General features: G+C 40.2%; 1 protein-coding gene across 1 annotated transcript; it reads left to right on the forward strand.

Annotated features, from left to right (window-relative positions):
• The first annotated feature begins 781 nt into the window (after positions 1-781).
• LOC148027288 (pentatricopeptide repeat-containing protein At1g11290, chloroplastic-like) lies at positions 782-4,815 on the forward strand. Its single transcript, XM_087691866.1, has 2 exons — positions 782-3,714; positions 3,817-4,815. Exon 1 carries the CDS (start codon positions 817-819, stop codon positions 2,539-2,541), a length of 1,725 nt encoding a protein of 574 aa, XP_087547992.1. The 5' UTR covers positions 782-816; the 3' UTR covers positions 2,542-3,714; positions 3,817-4,815.
• The last annotated feature ends 6,254 nt before the right edge of the window (positions 4,816-11,069 follow it).

An 11,069-nucleotide genomic window follows, 5' to 3' on the forward strand; every position in this document is an offset into this window, starting at 1 on the left:
TTATGCCTTATAGTTCAGCTGTCTAGTTCAAGTACATTGTACCACTGCTTAGCTTCAGTCCATTGGATGGAGAGTCGAGACTAGACCAGGGTAGATTTGAACTTGAAGATTGAGCAATGGTTGTTTGCAAACTGCGGTGTGCACTCTAGATTGGAGATGAGAATATGATGTACCTTCTTTGAAGTTCGCGAAATTGCGAATCACACTGTTACTCGACTATGTTAGAAACCTAGATTGATCCCGACCGTTGATTCTCAAATCCTAGGTTTTAGTCTTAGATGAGGTAAATGAAATATAGTAATAGTAAGAATCTTTCGTCTTACCAAGCCACTAACCTAGTTAGTAGTTGAAACTTGAAAACTCACATGGTACTTGCTAGGTACTCGAGAATCACCAATTCCCGACTTGCTATATAATACCAGTACATACAACTAGTAAAAATGAAAGGCAGCTTATAAATGTTGACATGTCAAATGATAGGGCATTTTAGCTAGGCATGTCGTCGTGATGACATGCAAAATTCGATCTTCGACTTGTATTTTGATAGTGCATTTTTGAAAAGTCTTGTTTTGACAAGGCAAAATGGCCCGTCACAGGAAAAACAGCCGTCACATTTACTTGCCATGTTGAGAGAGCTTGCAAATTCGTATTTGAATTTTGAAGCGTCAGCCTCCAAAAGTTCTGAAAGTTTTCAATAGAGAGCCGATGAACGAAAGCACATGCTAGCACGCCCGCCCGGCCCCCCGCCCGTTAACTAATAGTATAGAAGTATAGATGCTTCCGTAAAAGATGTGAGGGACAAAGCTTTCGCTCACCATGGCGGCTCGGGCTTTAAGTTTTACATCACCATTCGACAGTGAGCGTTCGATCTCCTTCTGGCGCCGGGGACACGTCTTGCGTATCAACTCGATTTCATACTCTTTCATCTTCACATCGGACCAGGAAGAATCAGCATTGGCGGCACAGCACAGAGACTTTAAGCACAAAGGGATTAAAGAGCCCTTGTGGATCAATGGCTGGAACAATCCACCCTGGGTTGAAGAAGAGATCTCCAGACGGGAGCTGCAAACTTATCAGCTAGGGTCGGACCAGAGGCTTATTACCGGCATCAGAAACCGCAACAGCAATGGCAACGGACAGAGGCCTCAAGAAGACAGTGCAGCTGTTCTGGCATTGTTGAAGGTCTGTGCTAAGCAAAAGGACCTCTGTAAAGGCAACAGGATCCATAATGATATCCGCAAATCTGGGCTGCTCGGATCAAATATTTATGTTGCCTCTAGTCTAGTCAATATGTATGCCAAATGTGGTGCACTTGCAAAAGCGCTGGAAGTGTTCGAAGAGCTTCCAGTTCATAATCTAGTCTTGTGGAATGCTCTAATCACAGGATATGCCCAACATGGACATGGTCATGAAGCACTTAACTGTTTTGAACAGATGCAACAGGAGAATTTTGCTCCAAATGCTGTCACCTTTACTTGTGTATTGAAAGCCTGTGGCATGGTAGGAGCAGCTGGGAAGGGGGAAGAAATCCATGCTGAGATTGTTAGGCAGGGATTGCTGGAAAATAATACTATTCTTGGCACTGCATTGGTGGATATGTATGCCAAGTGTGGTGCACTTGCAAAAGCCCGAGAAGTGTTTGAGGAACTTCTAACCCAAGATGTGGTCTCCTGGAATGCCCTAATTGCAGGGTATGCCCAGCACGGGCATGGTCATGAAGCACTGAAGTGTTTTGAAAAAATGCAACAGCAGGGCCTCTGTCCAGATGCTGGGACCTTCACCTGCACCTTGAAAGCCTGTGGCAGCATAGCAGCGGCTGAAAAGGGTGAAGAAATACATGCCGAGGTTGTCAAACAAAGGTTGCTAGAAAAAAATACTGTTCTTGGCACTGCATTGGTAGATATGTATGCCAAATGTGGTGCACTTAATAAAGCACAAAAAGTTTTTGAGAAACTACTGGTTCAAGATGTGGTCTGTTGGAATGCACTAATTGCAGCATATGCCCAACATGGGCATGGTCATGAAGCACTGAACTGTTTTGAACAGATGCAACAGCACGGTGTATCTCCAGATGCTGTCACCTTTATCTGTGTTTTGAGAGCCTGTGGCAGAGTAGGAGCAGCTGAGAAAGGTGAGGAAATACATGCTGAGGTTGTCCGACAACAGTTGCTTGAAACAAATACCCTTCTCAGCACTGCATTGGTAGATATGTATGCCAAATGTGGTGCACTTGCTAAAGCACGAGATGTTGTTGACAAGCTTTCAGTGCAGCATGTGGTCTCTTGGAATACGCTTATTGCAGGATACACCCAACATGGTCAGGATCATGAAGCGCTGAACTGTTTTGAACAGATGAAACAGCAAGGCCTTGCTCCAGATGCTTTTACTTTTACATGTGTCTTGAAAGCATGTGGCAGTGTTGGAGCAGCTGAGAAGGGTGAAGAAATGCATGCTGAGGTTGTTAGGCGGGATGCATATACTACTTTTGGCACTGCGTTGATGGCTATATATGGCAAATTGGATGCACTTGCTAAAGCATAAGACATTTGGCAAGCTTGCAGTCATAATCTTGTTAGATGGGTCGCACACATGACTTTTGGCACTGCCTTGATGGTTATGTATGGCAATTGTCATGCACTTGCTAAAGCATGAGAAGGTGTTTGACAAGCTTCCAGTCAGAACTGGTGTCCTAGAATGCCGTTATTGCAGGGTAGCCCAGTGTGGATGAGGGCATGAACCATGGAATTAATTGAGCAAATAAGAGCAAGGCCTCTCTGTGGGGCCGTCACTTGTACCTGTGGCGTCTAAGCCCATGACAACAGAGAAATTGTAAGGGTAAACAAGTACGCGATAAAGGTGTTAGACAATGGTCAACAAAACAGTAAGTAGGATTGTTGGCAGTGCATTGGTGGATACTACATTCTGAATATGGTGCACTTCCAAAAGCATGAGAAGTGTTTTGACGAGTGTCCAGTTTAAGATCTGGGCTCATGGAATGTGCTAATCACATTGTATGCCCAACGTGGGCATGGTCTTGAAGTAGTGCTAAGAAGGGTATTTTTCAGTTATCCTATGCTGCCACAGGTTTCAAGTTGCAGGTAAAGCTGATCAAACACTTCTCACGCTTTTGCAACTGCATCACATTTGGTGTATGTATCCACCAGTCACTTGAGTATTGTCAAACGTACTTTGGTGACTTCTGATACAAGCTATGGTATCATCCCAACTTAGACCTTTACACTTGCATGGTTGATCTGTCCTGCTCTGCAAGACACCTGAAAAAGGCAATTGATTGAGCAAGAAGATGCCACCTCCGAATTTGTTGATTATTTCACTATTGTCTGCTCTCTGGGCTTGTTGAAAATGGGAAACATGAAGCTTGTTGGAAGATGCCTTTGAGTGACAAGTTCAGTTGTTTTTGTTGGGGATGCCAGCATGAATTGAAGATCTTGCTGGTAGACTGATTTTGGTGGATGAGTTTATTCATTTATTGTGGGGAATATGAGTTCAGCAAAAGTTGAAGGTAAAATTATTATTCTCAGAAATAGAAAGCTGGAACTGGCACGGAGCCCTATATGGAAAGTTTAAAGGTGATTTTTTGACATAGGGCTGTCTAATACCCTTACTGCAACATCCAGAATAAGAACAGAGCACAGATTTCAACCGGTCTTTGGCTATGCAGTTGGATGTTTTCACTTTTGGGCCATTGCCACTGTGGGTAACTTTCTCTTCTTTTATGATACATGGTCATGTGTTTTATCTTCACCCTGTTTTTTCTTGTATATGCTTACTGATGCTTAATTTATGTTGTGCCAGATAGCTTTCAAGTTGTAGGGAATGGAGGAAATGGAGGAGGTTCCATGCAGAAGCATGCAGCACACTACCAGGTCTGGCTTCTTCTTTGTTCTTCTGCATGTAGCAGGGAAGTATGCTCTGTTGTCTGTGTAAAGCAACACCATTAAGCTGCAGGAGCACATTGCTTCAGCAAGTCTGGAGCAGCAATCATGCATGCAGCAGTGTGTAACACTATTGCTGTGCTGTTCATTGAACCGCCATACATACCTGGCTCCAGCAGGTCATGAGCAGCTGTGATACCTGGCATAGAACACATGCCAAACTGCCAAGCATGCTTGGATCCAGCACATGTTGCAAGCATGAGAGGCATGGCAAGGTGCTGGTGAAGAACACTTGTGAGTGTTGCTGTGTGCTCAACTGTTCCATGACACCGGTGGCTGTCCTTTATGTGGAGTCTGCAAAAGAAGACATTGAGCGTACGACCACGACTAAAACACAGAGAACTCAAACACAAATGCAAAACACAACACAAAAACTCAAGACAAATACAAATAGAGAAGAAAGATAACTGTGAAGTGAATGAATGAATGCTGTAAATGATTGAAAAAGTGTGCAAGATGCTGAAGGACAGAGTTGTCCAACAGCCGGGAGCTCTCATAGGAGTGGGTTAAGGGAGATATTGATGTGTGATGTTCATTGAAGATGGGTCCCGAGTGTTGTAACCACTAGTCAAACTTGAGATGAGATTGAAAGTGAATGGGTAGTAGGTTAGAAACCAAAACACAGTAGTCTTTGGAGTTGAAATTGGTAAATGCAACAATTTAATCATCTGATCACTAGAGGGTATAGGAAGCTAGGTGATAGTAGAGAAAGGTGAAGATCTAATTGGGCATGCACTACAATAAACACAAGTTGCAACATGTATTGAAAGTGACTCTGCCGTCAGCAAGCCAACCACAGTGGAGAGGGTGCCTATTATAATACAAAAAAATAAATAAATAACATTTTTATTATTTTGTATATTTAACTATTTATTAAATTTCTTTGGTTTGCACTTGATATAAAGAAAAGTGTATTAGAGCTGGCTATTCATGAGTTATCGCAGGCTATGGTGGATCTACGTAGTGGGTTAAATAAAATAGTACACATTTTTACATATATAATTTGATTGGATACTTTTGATCAGAACTTAGCATATTAAGATTAGACTTGTACATAGAAAGGATTATTGCTTTGAAGTGGAGATTAGACTTGTCAGATTAAATAGTTATTGTTACAGACATGCCATGACCAAGTGTAGAGGTTAATTCTTGCTCATATCATATGAATCCACATACCATGCAAAGACATTCTTAATAGGACATCATTGAGTTAACCATGCGAACACGCTCTTGCTATGTCATCATAGAACTTGCCAGAATATATGCCACGTCATCATTTGTATCATTGATGATGTCATCATGGTTATTTTAGAAGATCTTTAGCTGTTCTCCAATACCTATAAAAGGAGGGGCTCGTCATAAAGCTCCTTAGTATTGCCAATGCTAGTCTTGGGAGCTCAAGGAGTCTAGGCCTCCAAGTAACTTTGAGTTTCAATTCTAGTTTTTATCTAATCATGGTATCTAGTCTTGTCTTGTTTTCCATTATATTCATATTGTTTTGTCACCTTGTAATCTTGTAGTACGAGATCTTGTCTAGTAGTGTCTTGTATCTTGTTCATCCTTGTCTAGGGAGATTATGTAATTTTGATATCTTGTATCTATACTTACGGTCTTGGGTTGTGGGATCCTTCATATTCTATTGAGTCTTGTTGTTCATACTTATGGTATGGTTTGTGGGATTTATTGTATCTTGTTAAGTTATCATTGTACCTTGTGTTCCTACGTGGAATTATCTTAAAAGAAAAATTATTGTAACAAATTTTGCATCTAGTCTAGTCTCTTAAGTACAATCTAGTGCTCCCATAACAGTTTGGCAAGACTACTTTCTAGCCCTACTAAGCACCATGAAGGTGACCCTTGAAAAAATCGTGGCCGTTCTTTAAAACCTCAAACAACAAATTCAAGACTTGAATGAACGACAAGCATAACTTCAAATAGAACATCCTACGTATCTAGGTCGTGCGCTTCAAGAGATGCAAGACTAGATCCGAGACTCCTAGAACAACAGAGGAAGTGATCGGATGATTTCACTTGTTTATCAATCTTGAACAAGAGAACCCAAGATCAGTATGCTAGAGAAGTTCAATAGTGATCATTTAAAGTTCAAGGGATTTTCGCAACAAGTAAAGCTCTATATTCGCATGTAATTGGATAGGTATGTAAATGATACTTCCAAGGTGGAATTCATTGGGGCTTTGCTTTGTGGTTAAGCTTTATCATGGTTTGTCCTAATCTTGGAAAAGAATATGCTAGTACTTTATAACTATGAGGCATTTCTTTGTGAGCTCACTTTCACATTTGGAGATGTAGACATTGGTTGAGTAGCAGAAACAAACTTCGGAAGCTACAACAAGGTAATTGCCTTGCCTCTGCTTATGTGTTTGAATTTAGGGAATTAATCTGTGATCTTACTTGGCATGAGGAGCACTTTATTAGCCAATTTAGATGGGGTCTTTGAGATGACGTGATAAAAGATTGTTTGGGAGAAAGTAAGAAATGTGAGAAGAATTAAGGTCTCGCCAATGAAACCTTGCCCCAATCAGAGAAGAAACCAAGCCCGAACCGATGTAAATAGATAATATCGAATTTCAACCCTTGATTCCATAAGAAAAGCAAAGAAGAGAGAATCATCTATGTATATGTTGTGGAAACCTTGGATACATTGTTCTAAATTGTCCAAATAAGAGGGCAAGAACCCCAGGAAAATGAGAATGTCTGGTTGTGAATGAGATTGTACAACTAGACATTGATATAAGAAAGGGTCTCTTGATTCCAGCCACATCTATGGAAACTTTCCTTGTCACAATCAAGATGATCCTATTGAGAAAGACCCTTTTCCTTAAAGCCATGGTTGACTTTGAGGCCTCTACATGTTTCATTGATGATGGCTTTGTGAATAGATACCAGATTTTGATACTCTAGAAGACCAATCCTGTACTAGCTGAAGTTATGGATGGAAGATCTCTAGCATTTGGAGATATTACCAAGGAAACTTGACCACTCGTGGTAACTCTTGGCGATCACAAATCTTGCGTATGCTTTAATGTCATATCTAGTCTCACAAATCCAATCATCCTGGGGATGCCTTGGCTAAAGAAACACAACCTAGAAATTGATTTGATTAAGTAAAAGATTACACGTCGTGAAAATCAAGGAAAGTCGGTATATCTAGAAGCCAAAGCCTTTATGTACTCAGCAAGGTAGGAATTGACCTATATGATATATCGTATACCAACTCAAGAATCTAGTAAGGATGAGTTAGTTAAGCTACCAAGCCAGTATAAAGAATTCCAATATTTCTTTGAAAAAAAGAATATAGATCTCTTGCTTGAGCACAAATCATATGATTATGCTATAGGACTCCATGAGGGGACTTAATCACCCTTTAGACCTATCTACAAGCTATCCCCTGATGAACTAGATGAACTATGCAAGAATATCGATGAGAACTTAGCCAATGGCTGTATTAGGCACTCGAAGTCTCTTACTAGAGTCCTAATTCTATTTGCAAAGAAGAAAGATAGGTCACTTCGAATGTGTGGATTATCGAGGACTCAATAAGATAACAGTTAAGAATCGATATCCCTTTCCGTTGATACCAGAGCTCTTGGAATGCCTTGGAAAAGGCAATATCTTTACAAAGATTGATCTACGAGGGGCTTACAAGCTTATACGGATCAGAGAAGGGGATGAATGGAAGATAGCCTTTTGCACAAGGTATGGTCACGTCGAGTATGTTGTTATGCCATTATGCGGTCTCACCAATGCTCCTGCAATGTTTCAACATATGATGAATGATATCATTCGAGAGCATCTAGATGATCTTGTAGTTATATACTTGGATCTTGATATTCTCAAAAGATCCAAAGGAGCATGAGCACCATGTAAAAATGGTTTTGGAAAGGCTTAGAGAAAAATGACTATATGCAAAACTTGAGAAATGTTTTTTCCATCAGATAGAAGTGGAATTCTTGGGGTGTAATGTCTCCCATAGAGGAATCTTCATGGACCCCAAGAAGATTGAGACTATTCTTGACTGGTAGACACCCATGTGTGTCTGCGATGTCCAATGTTATCTTGGCTTTGCCAACTTCTACAGGGTATTTATCAAGGATTACTCAAAGATAGTCACACCACTTACCAGACTCACAGGAAACTCAAAGTTATCATGGACCCCAGAAGCCGAGAAGGCCTTCTAGACCTTGAAGACTGCTTTTACCACTGCTCCAATCCTAGTCTATTCAGATCCTACCAAGCCCTTTGTAATAGAGTAAAAATGCCTTAATGCCTTAGCCAATATTTAGTCTACTAGGAATAAGTATAAAAGGCTAAGTTGTAACTTGCCGATGATTTTTTTGCCATTTCTAACATTTCATATTTGAGGTCTCAACCTCCCACTATCTAAGAGGGTGCATACCCTTGGCCACCATAGCATTGGGGTGTATACCATGTTGCAGTCCCTCATCAATTGATTCTTAGCCATTAATGGTAATATGATTTTAGCCTAGCCACCTTGGCTATGGTTTCTTGGCAATTTAGTCTATTTCCTTGTATTTCTAATTTAATTGTTTCTTGTGGGAATTAACTTTTTTACATTGGCATCAAAGCAAATCTTTGATTCAATGGGAAGGTCATTTTCATGGTGAATTTGATTACAAGACTAGGCACATGGTAATTGGAGGACAAGAATTAGTCACAAGACTTCACACAGTCAAAACCGTGACTAGTTAAGGTTCTCTGGAGTAGGCCGGGACTAAATTTGAGGATCTTGAAGAAGGTCTGAAGGAATAATGGTGGATTTAAGGTATTTTAGTGGCTCGTGGTCAATTTGGGGCCATTTTGAAGAGTCTTGGACTTAACTTGAGCCTAAATAGGGTTTGAAAGAGTTAAATCGTAGTTACTTTTTGAAGCAGCCTTCTCTTTCCTCTTTCCAAGCTTCCTTGTGAGAGCTTTCATGGAGATCTCCTCATATCTCTTTCCCATGGCCATTACTTCTCTTGCAACCTGTAGAGGATGATTGTTGAGGGCTTAAGCAACCTGTAGATTACCATTATGCTTCATCTTTGGCTTGTTTCTCATTACGTGATGCAAAAATGTGTCCTGGATAGTTTGTGCTAAATTTCAGCAGCCTCTTCCACTCTAAAATCAGAAATCCTGGTCATGTTGAAGCTATTCTCTCTCTCGTTGGATCAAATGCAACCTTGACATGACGTGCTAACCATCTCTTACTTGATCTTCACTCTTCTTCAACCTTGGAGCTCTCATCATAACCCTAGCTATGATTGAACTTGGACGACATGAAAATTTTAGAGATTTCTTGAAGTTTTGAGTCAATCTTGGTGCCTTTTAGCTTCAAGAAGTGAAAGGCAAGCATCTAAAATAATCGACATTGGGCATACATTGAAGCTTTAAAAGGAAGATTGTAAGCATTTTCTCCATCTCAAATTGGGGCAAAATAGGGCATTGATGAATTTTCATCAAATTTTAATTTCTTGAGGCTTCAATCCATGGGGCTTTTGTTGTCTACAACCCTAGGTTGAAGCTATTCTATCAAGGATTGGCTTACATTGAAGCATTCCATTAATATTGATGGCATTTTTCATCCTCTTGAACATGGAAATGTATGAAAATTTTTGAAATTTTTGATTCTATCAAGAATTTGGATTCTTCAAGTCTCAAAGGATATTTTCCATAAATCATCGTGGACTTCTACTCAAGTATTGGATTCTCTTGATGCATTGGAGCAATCTTTATGATCGGGAGCTAAAGTTTCATGGAATCAATCATCATGGAACAATTCTTCTGCTGCTCTTATGTTCTTCAATCTTGATCCATTGATAACGGATTGTGTTGAGTATTGATTGGTTGTGGTTCATCTACTACTCTTCATCAACATTAAGAGGTAATTCTATTGCTTTCAACAGAATCTCTCTTTTCAACCAATTGTTGAATTAGTCCTACTGTTGATAAAGAGAGATCGAGTGGAATAGATCCTCTTAAATCACCATTGAAGAGCATGTAGAATTTGACCTAGGACTAATTGTGATTTCTTTATGAATTCCCTTTTCTGCCCATTAATAAATTGATGCCAAATTGACTGCATAAGCGATATTCATTGCCTACCTAACTTGGAATTTGATTGGATGATTGAACATCGATGCTATAGGATTGAAATAATGATGAAAATGGTAAGTGGGATATTTGTAAAAGCAGTGAGTCACTGCAAAAGGGTAATGCCCTATCCCTAGCCCTTTCAATTTAGCCATTTTCTAATACCTACTATTGCATATCATTAAAGAATCCAAAGGCTTTTTTAGTCAATGCATAGTATCCTTGTTTGGATAGCCATTAGAATGTACTTGTCATATTGATTCCCGTGAGGAAAAGCGAATGCCAGGCGAGTTGGGAAGACAATAGTGAGGTGACCCTCCCTTCCTGATTATGACCCTGAAGGGGTGCACAACCCGGCTTGAGGAGGAACTTTGCATACCCCTTAAGTCTCGGAGTCTATGCAATTTCAATTTTAGGTGCATGTACATGCCCATTGACAGAGTTTGATAGTAGCACATAAGTGATCAACCCTATTCACAGAGCTATAGGTGGTTGACGTTCCATTGGTACAATATTGGAAGAGGTGTAGGGCATCTCTTATTCTTTGGATACTTATAGGTGGTCACAATTTCACTAGTCTACATAGTAGGTACTTATCATTTCACAGGTCATTCTTGAGCCGTACAGGTGTCCCATAACCCCCTTCAAGTTGCTACACGGGTTTACAGGGATTACTCTCACATAGGGAACTCCCACAGGGTCAAATAGGCCACTTACAGGTTGTAAATAGGGTGCAGGAAACTTCTATTCAGCACTGAAGATCCTATTACAAAAAGTTCTGTATTGATCCATATTGAGAACTTGATAGCTCCTTTTGAAGAGGGGATCCTAAGCTTTGATTTAAATAAAAAAGTTTGTTGATCCGATATCAGGAGCTCAAGTTATTGTTGATTTATTAGCAGTAGGTACATTGAGTCGGCACCCAGACAACATGCAGGATGACAATGTTTATCATTGTTTCACCTAAAGTCATCAACCCAAGTTGAAATATTTTCAAATCTA

The sequence above is a fragment of the Lygodium microphyllum genome, chromosome 13 (genome assembly GCF_053477565.2).
Source record: "Lygodium microphyllum isolate KBCC chromosome 13, Lygodium_microphyllum_v1.1.10, whole genome shotgun sequence".
Classification (NCBI taxonomy): domain Eukaryota; kingdom Viridiplantae; phylum Streptophyta; class Polypodiopsida; order Schizaeales; family Lygodiaceae; genus Lygodium; species Lygodium microphyllum.

Bases quoted from the DNA above. Each gene is read 5' to 3' on its own strand.
- LOC148027288 (XM_087691866.1), top strand. From the start codon at position 817: ATGGCGGCTCGGGCTTTAAGTTTTACATCACCATTCGACAGTGAGCGT.